The following is a 22,834-nucleotide window of genomic DNA, read 5'->3' on the forward strand; positions in this document are numbered from 1 at the left end:
AGTATTTTTAAAAGTTATCGAGCATCTAGGGTGCTTCGCTCTCGGCTACGGGAATGATGAAATTATACCCCCAGAGAACTCCGCCCCCTGCTCGGTGCGTTCTCTACGCGTTCCTGTATGATTACTGATATAATTACTAAACTTAAAATAACTGAAACAAGATACTACAGTTACTTTCTGTGAGTGCGCGTGTGTTTGTGTGCATATAATATTATTATTTTTATTTCTTCCTCCAAGTACTTTTTTTTTAAAAATAAGATATCTATTTCCTTTATCGTAAACTATTAAGGAAATATAAACCATTTCACACATGGATAAGATGTAGAGTCGGTAGTGCAAAGGGTAGTTGAATTTTTTTGTAACATGCCAGCTGATGCTGTTGGGTAATGGAAAATATTTCAATCTGAAACAGACAAGTTTCTTACTAAACAACTAATATTTTAAGTTTCCAAACGCTATAAACAAGCCTTAATGCAAGTTAGTTTTTTTTTAATCATTTATGATCTACGTTCAACTTAAGACAAAATATTCGTACATAACAGTTACAGTTATACCCCCCCCCCAAAAAAAAAATCTGCAATGGGGTCGTTTCCAATATTTTAAAATTATTTTTTTTTTTGAAAGAACATGCTTAAAAACAGGATCTAACTATTTTTTAAATAATTTGTTTAATTTTAATATTTTAAAAAATATACATAAATCAGTGATCTTTCATTGTTTACATTTCTTGCCGATGACATCACAAATGATGAAATGCCATTCTGTGTTGCCATTCACAGTGCAAAATATTTAATTCGCATCTTTACTCACGTGTATTGGCAACGATATGGTTGATAGCAAGCGTAGAGTGCAATTTTAATTTGCTTCTTGATTATCATAACGTGGAAACGCGGTACAAAGATGTGCCAAAAAGCATCATTTGTGACGTCATCTAGACAACGCCTAGTTTGAAAAATAGAACATTTTAAAAAATTAATAAAAAGATAACTGTTGGGAAAATGAATGAATTTTCTGGGTCCATATTATTCTTTTTTTTTTTTTGCTTATTCTATCAATTTCAGTGACTAAAAGTACTACTTTTGACTGAAGGAAACAACCCCATTACGTTGGCAAACTACAAGGAAAAGGGTAATTTTTAACTAAACCGATGAAACGTTCTGTGAATGCTGAACTGTGGGAGGCTTTATGAAGCCGTATCTTATCGAAAATTGAAAGCAATTGAGTGGGTTTTTTCTTTCTTTTTTTTTTGCTCCTGTGAAGGAATGAGTCAAATAAGAAGAAATGAAAATCATTGACTAGTTATTAAGCGCAACCGCTTGTTTGGATAAGACAGAACGAGTTTTTTTCATCTTGTAATTTAGTTCACCCTAAACTGCGAAGTAAAGAAAAAGAGGAAAAACTTTTTTTACGCTTAAATCATTAAATATGTATATTAATAATTTTCAACAAGTCATTTAAGCAACTAATGGGTTTGATATTTGTATATATATTAATAATACTGCATTAAACTGTGAAAGATAATCCCTAATCCAATTGAAAAATTTAATGTAAGAAATAGATTTTTTTTATCGTGAAAGAAAAGATTTGTTACCTACTTTTTTTTAATAATATATATGTACCAAGTTTCCTATTTGAATCTATAAACATCAGTTTAATAACACTATCGAACCACATCATTATTGTTACACTAGATTTGACTGTAACATTTCAATCAGAAAAGCAGATAAAAGTAGCAAACAATTATTATTTTAGTAATTTAAGGCTAAATATTAAATTTTAAAATTTATTTAAATTGACTTTTTTTATCTAAATGATAATAAAAAAAATTCGATTTAAACAAAAATATCGTTAATTATTTATTTAATTTGTTTTCAATAAAAAGCAGAACTTTTTTAAACCCTGACAAACATAATATTTTCACGGCAAAATGTTGTTTTCAGAAAACTGCAACACACCGTTAACAGTTTTGCTTCACTAGCAATAAGAATAAAATATCAAGGACTTTTCTCGACCTTGCAACATTGTCAGACGCTCACATGAAACAGTACCTTAGGAATACTAAATACGCGTTCGAACTACCTCGGCAAGTTTTTATATCAAGGTTAAGGTGCAAGGATGGCCTTTAACTACCTTTTTACATAACTGGAAAATATTGGCGGACATTTCAGAAGCACCTTTGTTGATTTCATCTATTGCTGCTTCCATTTTTCGACGAAAAGGGTGATATAAAATTTTTATCGATGCTTGCACTGATTGGTCTATCGTTTTTCAATCAGATAAGAAGCCTTCTAAATCAGCGAAGAAGAAGGGTATTTCTTGTATTTCGCTTTTTTTGTTGATAGAACATGCACGCCGATTTTATTTTGTCGTCTTTGGCCCAATGGGCCAAAACTCATTTAGCCACTTCTTCACTATTAGTTGCTTTATCGGTCGGATGCTTTATACACTGGGTATTGAATAAATGGAGAGGAAACTTGAGATTGCCTCCGGGTCCGTGGCTGAATGTACCGTTTCTCGGATATTTGCCGCTGCTAGGAGCAGATTTTGTCAAATCGTTCGCCAAGTTGCAGAAGAAATTTGGGCCTGTTTACAGGTTAGTGCAGAGTTTATTTATGAAAGAAATGTGTAAAGTTGATTTCAATGCAACTATTGGTATATTTCTTAAGTTATTTTCTTTTGTTAAGAGCTGATAATTTTAAAGATTTTTCTTAATTACCCAAAATAATTATTTCGGCCACAATTAAATATTTATTCAGTTTAAGTAATTATTTATTATTTTTTTTTCATGATTACATTTAAAAAAAAAAAAACCCATCGTATTGTAGCTCAGGAGGAGGGTTGAGTTTTATTCAAACTAACTCTTGCTCAAAAAAATAAAATAAAATAAAAACTACATTTTCAATTTGAAAAAAGTGCACTTAATGATCTATGGAAAATAATGGGCAGCTGATGTGTCCAATTTCTTCCAGTAACATATCTTACAAAAACCAGTTTTCCGCTAAAATTCAGTAAACTTCCTGAAATACTTAGAAATGTTCCCGTTTAAAGCCAGTCGTGTTTCTGGAATTTTAGAGTAAACTTAGGTACGTATAATATTGGCACCTTCCTGATTTACCAAGAAAGTTTCAAAAGCAGTATTGCAAGTATGGCCAAAGCTAAGACAGAATTGCAAGTAAGAATTTTACTCGACTGCAATTCTTGAAAAGCTACGTATTCCATAGACTTATTTGCACATTTTGGTAACTTTATCAGTCTGGTCGTGCAACAATTGACCTGATGTCGATACACTTTATAAATACGGTCAGTTAATCTTTAAATTGGGAGTTAAAAATATTTTTCACAACAGTGAGAAGTCTGCATTCACGCGACTTGTAGCAGTTCAGGAAACTTTTTGACAATGAGAATTGATTTTTCCAGGAAGTGGATAAGAACTATTGTAATCCTGAAACGTTACACGGAAATACTCAGTAACGTTTCGGAATTTTTTCACAGTGTACTGTAGTTCAGGAGGAGGGATAAATTTAATTTAAAGTAAATCTTTTTCAAGAAAAAGATAAATTACATTTTCAATTGAATGAAAAGTGTGGTTAATGATGTACTCATAATTTTCAATTAAAAAAGCATAAACACCTGCAGTTAATGATCTACTCACATCGTAGCCTCAGAGCAACAGTAAGATATCATAGCGTTATTCCTGGGACTAGATGTCTTAGTGTTGCTCTGAGACGATGATATGTATTTTGTTAGTTAGTTTATCTAGTGTGAATAAATGTAAGTAGCGATGTAGTTCAAGAAATGTAAAATAACTAAATACAAAGAATTTTTAAATATTTATTAATAATTCTGCTTGTTTATTTTCTAATTATTAAAACAAATATCAATTTATCAATTTTACATTGGATATGAGCCACATTAAAGCTACATCAATTACTTTAGCTATAATTTTCAGAATTCAGCAGATCTAAAAATATCGGCAGACATTTTAGTTTTTTTCTTGAAATACAATAACTTTACTTTTATTCATCGTTGTATTGCAGGTTATGTCTAAAAAGCACTTTAGCGATTATTTTTGAGAAATTATTTTTCATGGTAGATCCAAATATATTTCTGTAATCTTATGCCAGTGAAAATCCTTTAAGATATAAATTTGTTATGCCTTAAAATACTTGGGTATGCAGAAACAATCTACAAGCAAAAGCTTTGTGTTTTAAGGGATTTTAAACTGCCCATCTTTGTTGTAAAGAATCTTTGGTGGGACATACGTTAAACAATTCCATGACTTTTAATTTCCAAATAGATATTTTTGGCAATGATATTTTCTTTCTAAAAAGCAGTTCAACACATAAAAAGTAATTTTAAAAAAACTCCAAAGAATAAGAATAATGTAATTTGAAAACAGAAAACCTACCTTTTAAAAAAAAGAATTTTCCTTTGCAAAAACAATAAAATTATGTTTCGTAAAAACTTTTAATTGCACGAAAATAATTTGGATTGATATATACACATGTTTCGGGGTTACAAGGAGCCCCTTCTTCAATGCAAAATTAACTTAAGGATGAAAATATGGCTTTTGTCAAATGTCTTTTCATACAAAAACTGCATTTAACAAGGGTTCCTAGTAACCCCGAAGCACGCGTATGCAGTAATCTGCATTTTTTTGTGCAATTAAACGTTGTTATTTCTTATTTTTTTCCTGTAGAAAGGTATTTATACAACTTTATTTTAAAATACAGTGGCCGCCGTCTAATTGAATCAGTGGAAAACTGAATAAACCCACTTTAATGAATCAAATCGTCAAAGCAAAACAACACCCAGCATTATTAAATTAACTGCCGCTTATGGAATCAAAAGTGTTTAGAACAAACGTGATTCGTAAAGGGTGTTTTTTTAGAGGTATAGAACTTTAAGTTGGCAACACTGTTTGAAATGTGTGCCATTTTGATAGCTGTCACTTGTTTTGTGTTCAGTTCGGTTTGCCATTTCATCATGAATAGATAACAAGGCGGTGCAACATGCCACACAGCGCGTGTCACGATTAATTTAATGAAAGAAACGTTCGGTGAACGAATAATTTCGCGTAATGGACCCGTGAATTGGCCTGCAAGATCATGCCATTTAACTTTTTTGTGGGGCTATGTGGTGTCTCTGGCCTGCACCGATAAGCCACAGACGATAGACGCCTTGGAAGAGAACACTCGCCACCTTATTACTGGCATACTGCTTCTATTGCTGCAAAAAGTGAGAAAATTGGACTTTCAAATTGGACTTTCACCGAGCCAGTCGAGGTGGCCATATGCCAGAAATCATATTAAATAAAAATGGCAAAGAATCATCTTTCGAATAAAGCAACATTCATGGCAATTAACAACATTTAACTGTGTTTTATTTGAACCTAAAGTTTTCTACTTCTAAAAAAACACGCTTTACAAGCTGCAGCTACTGTATTCACGTGCTTTAGAACCCTCTGCTTTCTGCTAACTTAGTTAATGTGATGGCCCAGTAATTCACCTACTACCTATCATTAGCTACCTACCCATTAACTGTCGTAGGTAGTTTAGATAATGTGGTAGAGTTCCACGGTGGCTCTCTATTGCGGTAATACCGAAACAATTCACCGGGAACGAAAATTCTGCCCATCGAGATAAATGGTAGAAACTGAAACTGAATTTTAAACATATTTTCAAGACGTTTATAACACCATACATACGAGGAAATTTCGCTTGAAGAGATACCTTGCAATGAAAGTCACAAGGCCAAACCAAACAAGTTCGTGATAAAAGTTTAGTTCGCAAATCCCACTTAATGCAAGCAATTTATTAACTAATTATCTGAAGAGAAATTGATGAGAAAGAGTCCTTAATCATGGCACAGCTGTTTTGTCCTTAACATAAATATTAAAATTCACGGAAGAAAAATTCCATTCGGTAATGATGAATTTTCTAAACTAATCATGTTTCCTAAAATAAGTTTATAAAAGTAATCCTTTGCTTTTTAAATATAAAATTTATTTACGAATCTAGTTGCTTGGATTAATTAGAAATTCACAAGTTTTTGAAATTTAAGTTGAAGTAACTACAACTATCAGAAGATTAAGCAAATTCAGTACAAAAATATTTCTGCATTTATTTTCAACTTCAAGATTTTGCTACGAAAACTTAAATAGTGTGCGTTTTCGCGCAATGCTTATTAACGGAAAAATTATATAACCTGCTTTTTGTACAAAATGTTTAGTTTAAAATTTTTAACACTGGATTTGATCTCTCTAAAGATTGATATTTTCAAAATGTTTTAAGGTTTGAATAAATGACCTTTGTGCTTAAAAATTAAAAGGATGAAAAAAAAGCATAAAAAGACAAATTTTTCAGGAAAACTGCACAAACGTGTTTCGTGGTTTTAATGAATCCCTTTTTATGCAGAAAAGTGAACTTAAAAGATATCCGACAAAAGTAACGAGAATGAACATTAGGCAACTTAGATAGCAAAAATATCAAATTAACGAAACAAGCTAGTCAAAATAAAACTCAAAGTGAAGTTTAATGCATGGGGGACAAGAAGTTCCATCCAGAACTAAACAAGCCTACTTTCGCGTGCACCAGCATCGAGTTTCTAACACCTGATCAATACGTGAAATACGCCGCCAGGTCAGTCATTTCCAGCCGAGAACTGCAGTCTCGTGCTATTAGCATAGGAAAGTGACCGAGCTGGAGATGGAAAACCTCTTAAGGAAGCCAAGAGTGCGAAAGCCCTGGCTAATGGGCGGTAATTTACTGAATATACCTGATCAATATTTTCTTAATCAGAAAGATTACAAATAACGTCAAAAATACATCTTTTAATATTTTAAGCTGATTTCTAAAAACCAAATATGCCTCTCTCATTTGATGAAATAGATATGTAGAAAAAAATAACGAACAAATAAAGTATTAGCATATTTTAAACAAGGCATCTAACAAGGTTTTTTTTTCTTATTTTTAAACATTTGACATTTTTGATTTAAAAAAAATACATTATATTAAAAAACAAAAATGAACAAGTAAGTAAAATGAAACAAATAATTTGTTTCTCTTAATATTTTGTAAATATAATGAGCCTCTGGTTTTATTTTCTCCACGCTGCCAAAAAAATTTACAGAAAAAAAGTATACTTAAGAGAAAAAAATATAACTAAATAATAAAATGAACTCTTAAACAAATAATCTCGGCAAAAAATTAAATCCTCTGCACAGCTCTTTCTTCCTATAAAGCACTCCGAATTCCTTCTTATTTTCCGTTGCTAAAAATAAAATAAATAAATTAATACTTTGAAATAAAAATCAAAGCAAATCATTTCAATAATCATTATTTCGCAGTAAACACTAGGATTGTGGCATTGGAGTTGGAGTCGTGGAATTGGAACCGGAATGATTTCGGGGTAAAGTAGTCAGAGTCGGGAGTAGAAGGCGTTCAAAATCCAAGAGTCGGAGTCGGTCATTCCCCCCCCCCCCCCCCCCCCGAGCCTCTTTCTGCCAAGGCTGCGGATCAAAGTTGAAGTTAGACTGACTTCAGGTACAGGAGCCGGAGTTGGACTCGAGAGCCTTAGAGTCCCTACAGTCCCTATAGGGACTCCAGGGCTACTTATAGGGGCTCTAGCAGACCCTGAAATTTGTGATTCGAGCTCCGATTCTGCAGCTCCAGTACAAATATTTACGCTTTGAATTCATTTCGTTTTGATTCAATCAAATAAATAAAAAATGACTCCGACTTGGTCTACGAGAGATATTATTTCGAATTTTATTAACAACACATTTTTCCTATTTCATAAATCTAAGAACATATTCAGAATCTACACATTTTTTTTCAAAATTTTTGTATCTTCTCCCGCGGGTGTCAAATTAAATTTTTTTTTCGAATTTTTCAAAAAATGCCCTTAAAATAGCTTAATCCAAAAGAAACTTCTTATTTGCATGTTTTTCTTGAAGCGCTTATTCCAACATAGTTTGTTTGAAGCAAATTCGCCTTTAAGCTCGGGATATATTTTTGTAATAAGTTTCCACGTAGGTGCTTATGTTAAGGTTTTTTAAACTGTTCAAAACTCAGTTGAAAAATTATTCAAATCATAAAATGAAATATGAGACTGATTTGTTCTCGCACATTTCTTCCGAACAAAAAAAAAAGTTTGTACGAATCGCACTCTTCGCTCAAAAGATGTAAGCAAAAGCGCCCATATGGAGGGCAAGTGGGGGTTCAAGCCCTCCCCTTTGAAATTAGAAATTTCCTTGCTTTTTTCTTATCAAAAATGTAAAAACTTTTCTTCTCCAGCAATTTTTGAATAAGTTAGTAAAAATGTCAAATTTTAATAACTCTAATCTGTATTAAAATCGGTTTCAATGCGGAAAGTATCTGAGCACTCCTCCCTTAAAATTTTGCATATAGGCGCCCTTGGTTATAAGTGCGGGGGGGATACACAGACAGACCATCTGACACACATTTACCCCATATCAATACCCTACTTTCAAATTATTATTATTTTTTTTAAATTCAGTTATTTTATTTTTTTTTTGTTTTTAGCGATATTTTTAAGACGCATTTCATACTCGACGTTAAATGCCGGTTATCAAAAATTTACCATTTCAACTGCGCTCGCGCGCGGACTTAGCCGATTTCAAAAATTTTGCTAAGATTAATTAAACATTTTAAATTTGTTAATGAATATGAGATAACAACAGATAAAAATTAGAAATCACAAAGCGTTCTCTGATTTAGTTTTTAGGTCTCGGTTAAGATTGAGTTTTAAGTCTTAATTATTAATGGATTCGGAGTCTGATTTGTTTATCAAAGGCCCTTTTCAGGGCCAAATTTTCAACCTCAGAAGAGCGTACTAGAATTGCAGCATCACTTCTAATACAAACCTCAACCTAAATAAAAATGTATAATACTGCTGTTTACGCCTAACGTAAAATATCCGCAAAAGACGGACATCTGTTCTCATATTCCAATCATTTTTGAAGTACACAACGTGTTTTACGTTTACGTTAAGTAAATATTTTCAAACCAATACATATTTAAGTGTAATTTTTCCCTTTACGTTATAAAGATTATCAGGTATTCATATCCGTAGTTTCATATAATATATCACGAAATCGCTGTGAAAATATTCCAATTGCATTCATTAATTTGTTGGGACTCTAGCTCAGCCTAAATATAAACAAGCAACACAAAATCTTAAAACAGAAAGCCCAAAAAGCTAAGTCCGCGCGCAGTTGAAATGGCAAATTTGTGATAACCGGGATTTAACGTCTACTGCATTTCATGCTTTTCTCGTCGAAAGAGAAAGGTCAATCACATTAATATACATCGATTCTGACAATCACGAAACAATCATCAACAAGCTTTCCCATACACATACGAGTACAATGCACAATTGCGTTGTAGCACTTCCTTATACTTGAACCCCAAACTTGACTGATAATAATGTTACTTAAAGAAAATTCAGTCAGTTCTCTGGTCCAGAAGGCAGCCTTATTTTACTATTTTTGAAGCGATAAGAAATACTGTACACAAATTGCTATCTTTCGATTGAGACAACAGGAAATGAACTGAATAAAAACCGGTTACGATAAGCGAAAACGAGATAAGAATTCCTTTTTTTCTAATATTAAAATCTTTATTTATTATACCTTTCTTAAAAATATTTGTGACACAAATCTATTATCTAACGTGTGGATTCAACATCCGTCGAAAAAATACACGCTGTCCGTAAAAGACGTCATTTTTTTTTTTTTGGAACATGTTTGACCCCCTTCCTTCCCTTTTTCACAAAGTGTCACACCTCACTTTTACCCCCTCTTCTCCTCTTGTTAAATGTCAAGCTTTATTTCATAACATATTACTGTAAAAAATGTTTCTATGTCAACCAAAATGTTTTATACTCCACTTCTTGCTACACCGCTCCTTTAACCTTTTCACAATTTCCTAAACCCTTTCCTCCCCTCAAACCATGGCATTATTTGGTGAAGACTACTTTTTTGACCCGACAGGTTTTGGTTCTTATCAGCTACTAATTCCTACAATCAGCTGTTTTAAGGTTACAGTAGATACTAAAAATGCTGAAAATTGAGCAAAAAATCGAAAAACATTTTTAGCCTTATTTTAATACTATATCAGCTACTGTATTCAGGATAACAAGATTTTTCATTCCATGCATTATTTAATTAATTATGGGTAAGTTTTGTTTTGCGCATCCGTGATCACGCCCCTTAGTTTACATTTTGCAGCACGTATACACTGCTGTCACTATTTACATACAAACATAAACGTAAAATGTTCCACATGCACCACACTATTTATCGGATTATAATGAAACTTTAGAAACACTTTCGGATAATATCTGTTGTAGTTTTATGCATGAATTTCAGTAATGACGAATGTGTAAAATCAGAAATTCAACACTTTTGTTGTTAAAATCACCGTATTTGCTGAAAGATTCACATAAATTTTCATTTTCAGCCTTTTTACTTAATTTTTTAGAAAAGGAAGTATGTATTGTATTCGCGAAAAAAATTTCACCCAAAAATCGGCCTTAATTTCCATTTTGCTCACCCCCAAATGAATGTTGAGTTATTTTCTCAACCCGACAACACGTGGATATGTGCCTAGGAACGTACAGACACCCGAAATATCCATTTTGACGATCCCTGAGTTAATTACCACGAGTTTTCCCGTGACGTCTGTATGTACGTGCGTATGTGTGCATGTATGTCGCATAACTCAAGAACGGAATGTCCTAGAAAGTTGAAATTTGGTACATAGACTCCTAGTGGGGTCTAGTTGTGCACCTTTCTTTTTGGTTGCATTCGTATGCTTCAAAGGGGTTCTTTTGCTCCTTTTTCGTTTCCTTTTAGTTACTGAAATTGATAGAATAAGCAAAAAAAAAAAAAAAAACATGGACACAGAAAATTCTTTCATTTTCCCAACAGTTATTTTTTTATTAATTTTTTTAAATGTCCGATTTTTCAAACAAGGTGTGGTCTAGATGACGTCACAAATGATGCTTTTTGGCGCATCTTTGTACAGCGTTTCCACGTTATGATAATCAAGAAGCGAATTAAAATTGCGCTCTACGCTTGCTATGTACCATATCTTTGCCAATACACGTGATTAAAGATGCGAATTAAATATTTTGCTCTGTGAATGGCAACACAGAATGGCATTTCATCATTTGTGATGTCATCGGCAAAAAATGTGAACAATGAAAGATCACCGATTTAAGTAATTTTTTAAAAATATTAAACTTAAACAAACTATTTAAAAAATGGTTAGATCCTATGTTTTTAAGCATGTTCTTTCAGAAAAAAATACTTTTAAAATATTCGAAACGACCCCATTCTCTAAATCTACGAAATAGAATGTCAGCAAGTGTTCTAACAATTGTATCCAAAAAGCATCGAATGTGCAATAGACAAATGAATAAATGTGTGTGATGAACTAAAAACGCTTGAACTTGAGATTTTATTGCATCTCAAACAAATATGTTAACTTTCCGTCATTGCAATATCATTTTCACGAATTTCCTTTGAATATCTTGCGAACCCCCAGGTTCGCGAACCACCAGTTGAGAAATGATGTAACTAAGCATATTATTTTCTTAGAACATTTGATTGATCACGTATGTACGAAAGTTAAAGCTAAAGTTCTTAAATTTGAAACAAAACTTGTTAAGCTTCTTTCTCCAATTAAGTCAGTACATTGTCAATATGATTGTTTTAATAAGTCTGCCAGACCTCGGAGGGAATTGTGGCACACCCTGTACATTTATATACAGTAGAACTCGCTTATAAAGAGCCCTGATTTAACGAGATCTCGGGTTTAACGAGGAATTTAGAAATGTTTGATACAATGTTAAGTCTATGGGAGCATATCTCGCTTTTTACGAGCAAACCCCGCTTAAAGCGAGCAATATTTTTGTGATTCGTAAAATTTCTATTCACTTCCAGCTCAACTTGTCCTTTTTTGGTAATTTTCTTTAACATACCAACGCCAACGGAAGTTAGAAATAAATCATCAATACTTAGAACAAGCTATGATAGCACTTTTTTCTTTCTTTGTGGAGTATAAAAAGAAACATTTAAAATTATATATGTGTAGTGTATTCTCCAAAAATAGTGACATAAGAAAGAGACATTCAGATAGTTCAAAGCAAAGTAACCAATTTATTTGGTACTGTACAGTAATTAAAAAGAAGAAGAAAAAAAAGCAACGATGACGACTGTGTATGATTTTTTTCTCGAACTCTCTTTTTACGAGCACACAGTTATAACGAACAAATATCGCGGTTCCTTGGCGTTCGTTATAAGCGAGTTCGAGTGTATTCTCCATGTCTGATTGTCACTAACACTTGTAAAAACATGATTTTTGACAGACAAATATTATTAAAAATTCCTGCATTAAAAATTTCCTCCCTCCGGACGCACATCCAATGAATCTGGAGCTCAAATAAATGCGTCGTCTTAAATGCAAAGAGATTCAATTCTGAGTGCAGATCGTGCGCCTTCTGCATCCTCGCAGGGATAGGTAATGGTGATGAGCACGGAAACTGCGGAAGAATTTATCCGGTCTTCCAACATGGACTATTACAGCAGCAGCACATGACCTATTGTTTGAAACGTGCCTCATTAGCCAAACGTTAAAGACCTGACGGGGGCTTCGCTGCACGCGGTCTCCATATAAGTCAAACTTTGTAACACTCGGCGAAACTCACTGAGGGCACATTTGAGATTAAATTATAAACAAGAGATAATTAAAATGATAAAGTCACGGGAAGATGATTTCGGAATCAACCTTTTTTTATTAGATTTTTTATTTTGTAAGGTTTTTTTTCTCAGCTTAGTTATTTCTAGCTGTTAAAAAAGTATTAATATACATATAAATTATATATATATTAGGGTTTTCCCTAACTTTAGGGTATTTTTCGGAAGTTAAAATTGTGCTGCCTTCACCCTTTAGTCTTGATCCAATGAACAAAACACAGGCTAGAAATTGCACTTCATTTGGAGGATTTCTAGGGAAACGCATTGAAGTTGGAAAAAAACGCCTTGAAATGACATAAAAATTTAATATTTAAAAAAAAAGAAATAACGCAACGATTTCTATAAGATAAATATATTCTTACTATATAAGAAATAATTTCTATAGAATCAAAACATAGTATAAACAGACAAACGCTGAGCATTTTTTTTTTCTAAATGGGGATTTAGTAACAGTTTGGTACTTTTTACGGTCTTCAACAACATTTTGTCAGAACGCATTGAACATTGTTGCATTTCTAAATCTTTATATATTATTTCTGACGCCTGTTTTTTTTCTCGCTACGCGAAGTCTTTCTCAATTCTTGATATATTTCTTTGATTTACCTCTCATTTTAAAGCTTATCGAGCAGGCTAATGACGAAAAATAGACCCACGGTTTAAGAACTTTTTTCTTTCAAAAAAAAAAAAAAACCTGTTTAAAAGCATCGGACTGAGTTTTTCGGTTAAATTTATTGGTTTAACATCATGCACTGTGACCGACAGAGCTGAATAGCTCGATCGGTACAGCGTTCTACTGGTAATAAAATGAAAGCTTGTTCGGGCCAGGCCCGGACGATCTGCCGGTATCGAAAAATTAGACCGAAAATCCCGCATTACATATACACTTGCCATACAATACGTAACACACATGAGGCAATAACATAAATGAGACAGGAACACTTCAGCCTGTAGTTAAAATGGCTCTTATTGGAAAGGTTTTTTTTTTTTTTTTTTTTTTTTTTTTTGTATTACACATTGTTTCAATGAATTGCATTCGAGAACGAAGACACATCTGCTCAGTTGGTTGAAGTGTCGTGCTAATAATCAGAATGACTTCAGTTCGAATCTGTGCCAATAAATATCGTTTTATTTTTTTTTTCCGTCAGAAGCTCACATAGGCAGGATTGTATTTGCCACAACCCGTTTTTTTTCACATGCAAAATTACTGCTTTTTCACGAGTAAAAACTTTTGATAATATTTATGTTTACATTGAAACTACGTACAACCAAAAAGTGAGCGATTATCACAGTATTACTGCCAACACTGTATTTAAAGAGGTTTTGGTACTGATGTCTTCAAATTACATGCCTTCTTTTGTGCCAACATCTGTTTACTTTTTTGTATTCTTCATAATGTCCTTTCTTTGAAATTTTTAAAGCGTAGAATGACACATGAAACGATTCGAAGCACAGTGCGTAGTTCCGAACGGGTCGACTAGTTCACACTTTTTCTGTGGTATCATTCAGATTGACCATTTTTCAAACTTTTAATAATTTTTTTGTAACCAGGTTCATATTTCATGTTTAACGGGTTTTGCCTGGAAAATCAGTAGAAGAAGGAAGATCTCGCGAAGAAGATTACATTACGGAAATTTCAGAAGACGAGAACTCGGTGTTTACAAAACAAGGAAAAATTATTGTGGTGCAAAATGTACCTCTTTTGCTGGTTTCGTTTTTATTTACGTTTTACATCTATATCCGCTACCAGTCTAACTTAAGCCACAATTTTCTAAACCGGGGTTGAAACATTATCATAGAATACTAATTGAGTCATAGCTTCAGGACCCAAAAGAACCCATATTAGTAAATGAATATTATTGGTCTCCTGGATGAATCTTTTACCCCTCTTAATCTATAAATGTAATTTTAGAATCACCATGTTTTCTAAAAAAATTAAAGTGCCAGAAACTTTACCAACATAACTCGAAGCTACCTAAAATGTCTATTCCTATAACGACAGTAAAATCATATAAAAGAAAATGTTAGCTTGAAATTCTTTAAATACTATCAAACAGCAACATGCTTTCAAACACATTATATTTTCCTTTCAATTTCGTTGCACTTAACGAAGGAAATTCATTATAACACCTTGCAAACGTATATTGAAAGATACCATAACTTTTTATACAGAAACATATCAAGCGACCGTTTGGGATCTATGTCCGTAAAGATAACTCCGTATATATTCAGGGAATTTGTTTACAAGAGCTAAATTCTTCCAAACAATGATAAGGCCCAAAAGTCAACGACCGGTTCTTCATCAGATAAGAATAATCGATTTTGTTGAAGAGAAGTTGTTTTTTCCAACTTCAGTTTTGGGCATACGATGCGGAAACAATTTTTCAAAAGAAGGGCGAGAGTTTTGAAGTTCTTTAATACAGATAATTTTTTTGGTTTGTTTTTAAAATGTTATCTATCGTTCTCATTTTCAGTTCATTTGTATCGCTAAAAGAAATTTTATTTCTAAAAAGATATATGTTTTGTTGACTGATTAAAATTGGATCATTTAGCATGTTTTAGTACTAGCAGTTAGCATTTTGTTCAGGACAGCAGTTACTTCCGAACACTGAGCTACAATACTAATTTTATCAATGAAATTTTTTCTTCATATCAGAGCTTTTTTCGATTAAGTTGACAGTTACTTCTCTTCCATATTCCTGTTCATAGTGTTATATTTCTTCTGCAAAACCAACAAAGCAATTTATAATCTAATTTTGAAAAGACAGATACATAAGCCAGTAGCGTCACTACCGGGGGAGGGGGGGTATAGAAGACAGTCCGCTCTGGGTGACACGCAAAATGGTTTAAAGAGTTTGAGCAAAACATCAATCCCCCCCCCCATACATTGAAAATTATATTATATCTATAAAAGTTCAACGAAAATGAAACACAATATTGGGAGAGGGGCGGTTGCATATGCGTCTAAGGCAATTTTACTTGAAGTACGCTCATAATTTATACGTCTTTTAATATACATTCTTTATACCACATAAGTTAAAATATATGTCTGAAAATTGTTTGAACTTAATACTTGCGTAAACCATGAGAAGAGGTTTTTTTTGGGGGGGGGGGGGGGTGACACCATGGTAGACACGCCCCTTATAAGCTGACTTATGAATATAAGTAAACTGGAAAATTAGAGAGAAAATACAGTTGGTACTAGTTATTACGAATGCGGTTAGAGTTAAATTACATTAACCATAACAAGAAAAGAACTCAATTGTTGCACAAATTATTAAAAATGGGAAAGTATATAAGGAACTAAGCAGCTGTTGGACAAAAAAAATTGTTATATTTATTATGGCTCCATGATAAAAGATGAAGCTTCATCCACTCATTGTTAAAAAGCACTAGCAGCGGGCTTCCGTGACTCTGAGACAGAAACCCAGCTTCGAATGCCGGAGGTTGTGTGTTCGATATTCACCGGATCTCACAGAGTTATTTCCTCCAGGGGTGGATCACTGAAATTTTTGTGGATGGGGTCAGGTTTCATTGCCAGCATTATGACTCCTACGTAAAAAAGTATGTATCTGTAAAGTAGAGATGCCCAACTCTCCAAAGGTTATGGCGATCTCTCATATTCTAAGGAGCACCCCCACTTCAAATGAGATCAAAACCCTTTCAAATCAACAACCTCCCCTCAAATTTTCAATGTCGCAACCTTTGTCATAAACCCCATCCTCTCAAATTTTCGTCAAAAGTCAAATCTCTTTAGATAGACAGGCTGGTCACGTTATCGCAAGTTTTGATTGTATGAGATTACAGATATAAAATAGTTGGAAAAAGCACATTCAGCACACACATATGATTTAAGGTGGAAGAGTGCTCTAAAATGCGTTAAGCTCATTAGAAACGATTGTTCTTTTGAAAATGAACAAAAAACTCAAAATAGCAACTGTCCAATAAATAAACTCAATAGTCAATAGTTAAATGTATGACGTGCTCAGAAGAAATTCCTTACTGAATCAAGCAAAAAAGAGGCTTAGCATTTGTTCTACGTATTATTTTTTCAGATATAAAAATTGCTAATGATCATAGCAAAATTCTTGTCACAAGAGGGCCAGCTGACTCTTTGACTCTCCCCTGAATCCGCCCCTGCTCTTGGGGATGTAAATATTTCTTGTGTTGTCTTATATGTGAATAAAGAAGTTCAATTTCTCGAGTTATTTGATAAGAAATCCAATACTTCTAACACTCCTGAACAACGTCTATTGAATGTTATTGAGCTGTTGCTAAACAGATACTTTGTTGAAATAGGTAATATGCTGAAAATTTCACCATTTTCAAGAAATTAGGGTTGCAAGGGAGCTAAAACTTGTTTAAAAACTAACTGGGCAAAAATTGTTGTGCTCTATCAAGCAAAAAGTGACAATTTTCTCGAAAATACTTGACAGACATAAAAGATTTTTTCTCTTATAAAGTGAGTGTACAATCTTATTTATAATGAGAAAATTGTCCTTTTCTTTTTTCTTAAAATTTTGAGTATTAATCACTATAAAAATATGTGCAAAACTTTTAGCGACAAGCCTTATTTTTATGTCGCCGAGTGAAGTGGAATGAAAACAAGATGATCTTGATACAAACAAAAATCTCTATTTTTTATCTTCTACGAAACGTTACAACAATATTTTCTGGAATTGGAATCTTTTTATTCTTCTATTAAAAATATTTTCAAGCCACTAATTGAAGAAGAACGAAACAATTACTTTTTAAAACATCAATATTCACCATCGATTCTTTCTTCTAATACTTCTCCTCATTTCAATTCTAAATCAAATATAAACTACGTATTAAAAAGAAAAATCGCAGTTTTAAATCAATATTTGCTATTGTTAATCAAATTAAAAGATCAGGAATTAACAGTTTCAGCCATCAAAAAAGAAAGAAAAATCTTAATTTGATGCATGAACGAATCGAATACTTTAATTAAAACATTCAAAAATATTAAATAACTTTTTTTGTTAATAAAACATTTCCAATTATGAGACATCTTAAATCTTGATTTTGGAGGTTTGTGGAGGAAAACGTATTACACAATACATTAACTGTAACTGTTAGGAGAAAAAAAAAACTTCCAAGTCGAGTGCGCCTTTCCGGATGATTTGTTTAAAAAAAAATCAGGAATCGTTTTTTTCACAAATTTTTTTCTTCGCAGCTTCTGGGTATTTTTCTTTTAAATCTGATTAATTGAATAAAATAGCTGTGATTCAGTCTTAATATTTTTTCCTCTAATTAAATAAAATATATCACGACAGAAGTGTCCTACTTTAACTCCCAACAGAAAATCAATTGTAGTTAGCAGCGCTTTGAGCCCCAGCAAACGAACGAATTCTTCCCGTTTTTTCTAAAAGGAATTTTTTCTTATTGCAATTTCTAATTAAAGGGAGTTAATTAAAAGCCATACATTTCATTTGCCCTCTAACCATTACCTATCAAACGTCACCGTTCATTCTGTCCCTTTGGAGAATACGAAGAGATGTTAAGGGACTGTTTACAAAAATGTATTAGCAAAGTTAAAGGTCAGGAATCATTTTGCAAGTAATCAATTTCAAGCAATGTTTCATCAATTGCTGATTTCGAGGGGACGTATAGACATTTTCTTCAAAAAAAATATATGCGTGTTTTGTATCTGCTGATTAGCAGCATCAACGTTGACATAACACTGTAAAAAAAAATCCTGAAGTTTTACGGTAAAGAATTCTACCATCAATTATTGCCAGTAATTTTTACCGTAAAGTCCTATTTTACTGTAACATTTTACGGTAGAAAAACAAGAGTGCTATGGCTATTTGCGCCGAATAAAATAACGAGTTTCAAGCTGTAGGGATCGAACAGACGATCTCCGTGCTTGTGTTACGGTGCACTAGCCACTGCACTAAATGAGACTCGACAACGTAGCGGGAATTGGGAATTATAGGTTTCTCACTACAAGTCACGTGGTGTACCTATTGTTACTGCGATTGCCTATTGTTTCGGTAAAATTCCCTAAAAAAATTTCTCTACTGTAAACATTCCATTCTGCAGTAATATTTACTGTAAAGTTTTCCTGAATTTTGAACAGTGAGAGAGAGAAAGCTGAAATCAGACACACACCTGTTTAGAAATGTACATGTATTTATTGTGTACAATCAGGGCGATTCTGATACCGGTCTAACTTTTCCTCATGTCTTTTTCGACCAGTCGCGTTCATGAAATCCCATTTGATTCGCTAATTAAAAATCAAACTCAGCACTTGACGAGTCAAAAACAGCAGCGAAGTGAATGCAAGAATTGTGCTAGTTACTGAAGGAGATAAAGATGTGACAGCAGGGTTAAGGTGAACTAAATAAATGATTTCATAGCAAGCGATTGCGGTGCTCTATGGCTGCCACAATTGTACATTTTAATGAAGAAAATAGATTATAAACAAAGAGAACAACTAGATAATACTCAAAATAAATTGGTTATACACACGTGTTTCAAATGATGCTCTGTTGATAAACAACAGAGTTAGCTTCACTCAGTGATCGCCTGGCCGCCTGAGTGCAGTACACGCAACCTACTCTAACACGACACAGGTGCGTTTCCATGGGCACTTTCGACCCCGAAGAAAACCTGCTTTTCACCGCATTCCGGTTATATGCCGGGTATATGTGGAATTTCTTTCCTCCTGCTTCCTTCTAGGAGTCAAAGGGGAGTTTTTACCCAGAATGCATTACGCGAAACAAATTCTCCTACTTTCTGGGTATAGCCGCTAAAGATGCTGGGTAAAAACCGCTTTCTCTGGTACAATGGAAAACCTTTTTTTTACATCTAAAAGGTGAATTTTTCAACCGTTTTTTTTCGGAGCCGGAGTGGTAATTTAAGAGGTAGAAAAGCACTCACATAGGATAACTGCTCCCACTCAACTCTACACAGTGTTTACCCCCACACTTTTTGTCACACAAAAAGACTGCGGATCAGATCTCAAAATCCCTCGCATAAGAACACTGTTCTTACTCTACCCGATACAGAGTTTACTTCCTTCACTTTTCGTCATACAAAAAGTTTGGGGATCAGAATTTCAAAGCCCTCGGATAAGAAGTTTCACTTCAAAAAAATTATTAAAGAAGAAAGATCAATCATACATTACCTTTCAAAAAATCTGAGCATAAATATATGCAATGGAGGATATAAGGGGAAGGTCATAAGGGTCAATACTCTCCCCTCTAAATCGTCGACAATATCATCTACTCATATTGTGTTCAAATACTTTATGAGTAAAAAGTAAACGATTGCAATAAACTTCTCAGTTCATTAATTATTTTCAGGAGACTGAATGTTTCAAATACCTTTCCTTTTTAATTCCTTTAATTACGAATGAAATTGATTAGTAACGCTTAAGCCTTATTCTTGACCGATTCGGTGCTTTTTATTGACACCCAAGCAATATCAGAAATTTTTCGTAACCAAAACCGTAGGTTCGTTCATGAGAGGAGGCGGGGGGTCAATCTTCAGTATGACTCCTTAAAATTATAGTGGGGCATTTCACGAAAACGTCAACCCTTTGCCCCGCACGTGATGGTTCATATATTTCATTAAAATGTCATAATTTTGAAAAGTAAGGACAAAATTTGTTGCTTAAAAAATCATACATAAGTTCGTAATTTGTTAAGCGGAAAAAAAGTTCATTGTTATTTTAAAGTTTTTTTTAAAAATCTTTATACATAAAGGGCTAATCTCTGTCCGGATGTCCGGGTTAAACTTTAAAACTACTGGACGGATTTTAACCATTTTTTCACCATAGATAGATACATTATGAGGGTGCAACTTAGGCTGTAATTTATTCCTTAAAAACTGAGTTGTAAAAAGTCATTGCGGAAAACAGTAAATTTCATATCAATACCCTATTAAATAATTAAATTCGCAACTCCAATAAATTATAGGGGGTGCAGCAGCCACTGTCTAATGGCGGATGGAAAAAGGTGAAACAAACAAATGCCATAACTTATGACTTGCTTTGACGTTTAGTGAATGACCGTACTTTTTCATCGTATTTATGCGAAGCTTTCTTTTTTATTCTTCTGAAATTACATTACACCACAAACTGCTTGAAGCCGGAAATTTACCCCAAAGAAAACTCGTGGAATGAAATGTTTTACCTTTTTCTTTAGTATTGGTAATCACCGCAAGGTAGCGTATTCGAGCTTTGAAGTTGCGAATATAAAACCCATTGTTACAAAAATTCGTTGCCTAACAACAGCAATAATAAAAGTAATCATAATGAAATTTTTGAATCAAGACTTCTCCGGAGCGGACATGAGTTTAAAGTCGTTTAAACATTTGAAAACTCTACTTTTTGCATCCTTAAAGAAACATAGTAGAGAGCTTATTTTTTTCTTTTGACTGTGCACTATTTAATTAAATAAAACGCACGGTTTTTTTTCAGTGATCTTTGTTTTTGATAGTTCATATTTTGGAAATTCTTCAAATTTTTATATGCTTAAATTCGTGCTTTCGTTTCTAAATGAATATTCGTTCGTTCTTTATACTTATTGCTATTTTACTTTAATGGGTAAGGAAGAAGCTCGATTTTTAATCACGTAAAAGTGATATGTTTTGAGTTCTTTCAGTTAAAACAGAAAACGAAAGGAAGTAGCGATTGTTTCTTACATTTATTTCTGACCCAGGCAACGCCGGGTATTTTTGCTAGTGAAAACTATGAGGCGTCACTTGCGGGACATAATGATCATTTTCCGTGGAATGACCCTAGTTCCTATCCGCCCTTGAATCTACAAACAATATCTTTTTTTCCCGTAAGATTTTAAGTATATTACTAAAACAATTTAGATTATTTAGATTACAATAACTGATTCTGAATATCGACGACACGTCACGTTTCATATCACTGTCCCAATCCATCTTTTAATCGTTCAATGTAAAGATTAGCTTAATAAACAGTCTCTGCCGAATGCCTTAAGTGAAAGCTGAAAAATCAATGCGATCCTGTTCCAGTAAATAGCGCAGTCACAATCCTTACTCTAGGCCGTGAACGAAAGCTAATTCATGGCCCCGAATTTATTTCACGGTTCACGGGGCTACGTCCCAAGTTAATTAGCTTAATGCAATTCGAGATTTGAGCAGTGCTCACGCGTTGTGACCTCATTTGTCCCCAGCAGCTAATTACTATTGGACGAAATGCGACTGCCAAAGCATTGTGCTAGGAACATTTTAATTACACGCTTCCTGGTGTAAATTTAGTCGCAGTGGCTTTAAATGCCTATCCGCTTGCTAGTAGTACATTTTGGAGAAATATACTAGTTGTTTATCCTTTGCTGAAAGTTAATGATGAAAGTTAAAAGCTAAGTTTAAGATAGCCATGTTTCCCAAAACTAAGCGTTATTACATCTTCAACTTGTAATCAAATTTACAACTAAAACTTAAACATGTTTGATCTGTATGCACATTACGATAGGAAGAGAAATATTTTAGTTTCTCATCTTAGAAAATCTAATGAAAGAAATTTTGAACAAACGATATAAAATTTCCGTAACATTCTTACTTTTTTCCGCCTATAAGTTCGGTAAAAAATCAAGTGGAATTTATTAAAAATCTTCCAATGACGCAGAAAAAAATGTCTAGATGAGATGAGGAGGTTTTCCTCCTTATATGGATGTTTGCCTGCATGTTGAAAACAACATGTTTACCAAAGTGTACATAAATACACACATGCATCATATACAGTGCCCTCATACAGCCTGAGTAAAAAACTTTAAGGGCAGTAAATTTTTTAGTTCGTGAAAACTAGAAAATAAAATTAAGGGGATTTTAATTCAAAAAATAATAATACGCAGCAAAAAAAAAAAGCACGTAAAAGAAATGGAAAAATAAATTAGTAATAACATCAAGCACCCAAGAGAAGTGCCACAGTTTTATAAATTTATTCCAATTCTTGATAAAAATAAGCGAAATTTTAAAGTATCTTTGCGGTGTGGAAGCACAAAGCGCACTAAGCTTCCTATGACGCTTATAATTCATATGTATTTTTACACT

General features: G+C 33.3%; 1 protein-coding gene across 1 annotated transcript in view; it reads left to right on the forward strand.

Moving 5' to 3' along the window:
* Positions 1–2,233: 2,233 nt before the first annotated feature.
* Positions 2,234–22,834, forward strand: part of LOC129234542 (cytochrome P450 2J6-like) — a 169,672-nt gene continuing 149,071 nt past the window's right edge. Inside the window, exon 1 of the mRNA XM_054868557.1 lies at positions 2,234–2,593. Coding sequence (XP_054724532.1) covers positions 2,346–2,593 — 248 coding nt within the window. The 5' untranslated portion in view covers positions 2,234–2,345. The remainder of the gene's footprint in view (positions 2,594–22,834) is intronic.

This window comes from Uloborus diversus, chromosome 1 (assembly GCF_026930045.1).
Source record: "Uloborus diversus isolate 005 chromosome 1, Udiv.v.3.1, whole genome shotgun sequence".
Classification (NCBI taxonomy): Eukaryota; Metazoa; Arthropoda; class Arachnida; order Araneae; family Uloboridae; genus Uloborus; species Uloborus diversus.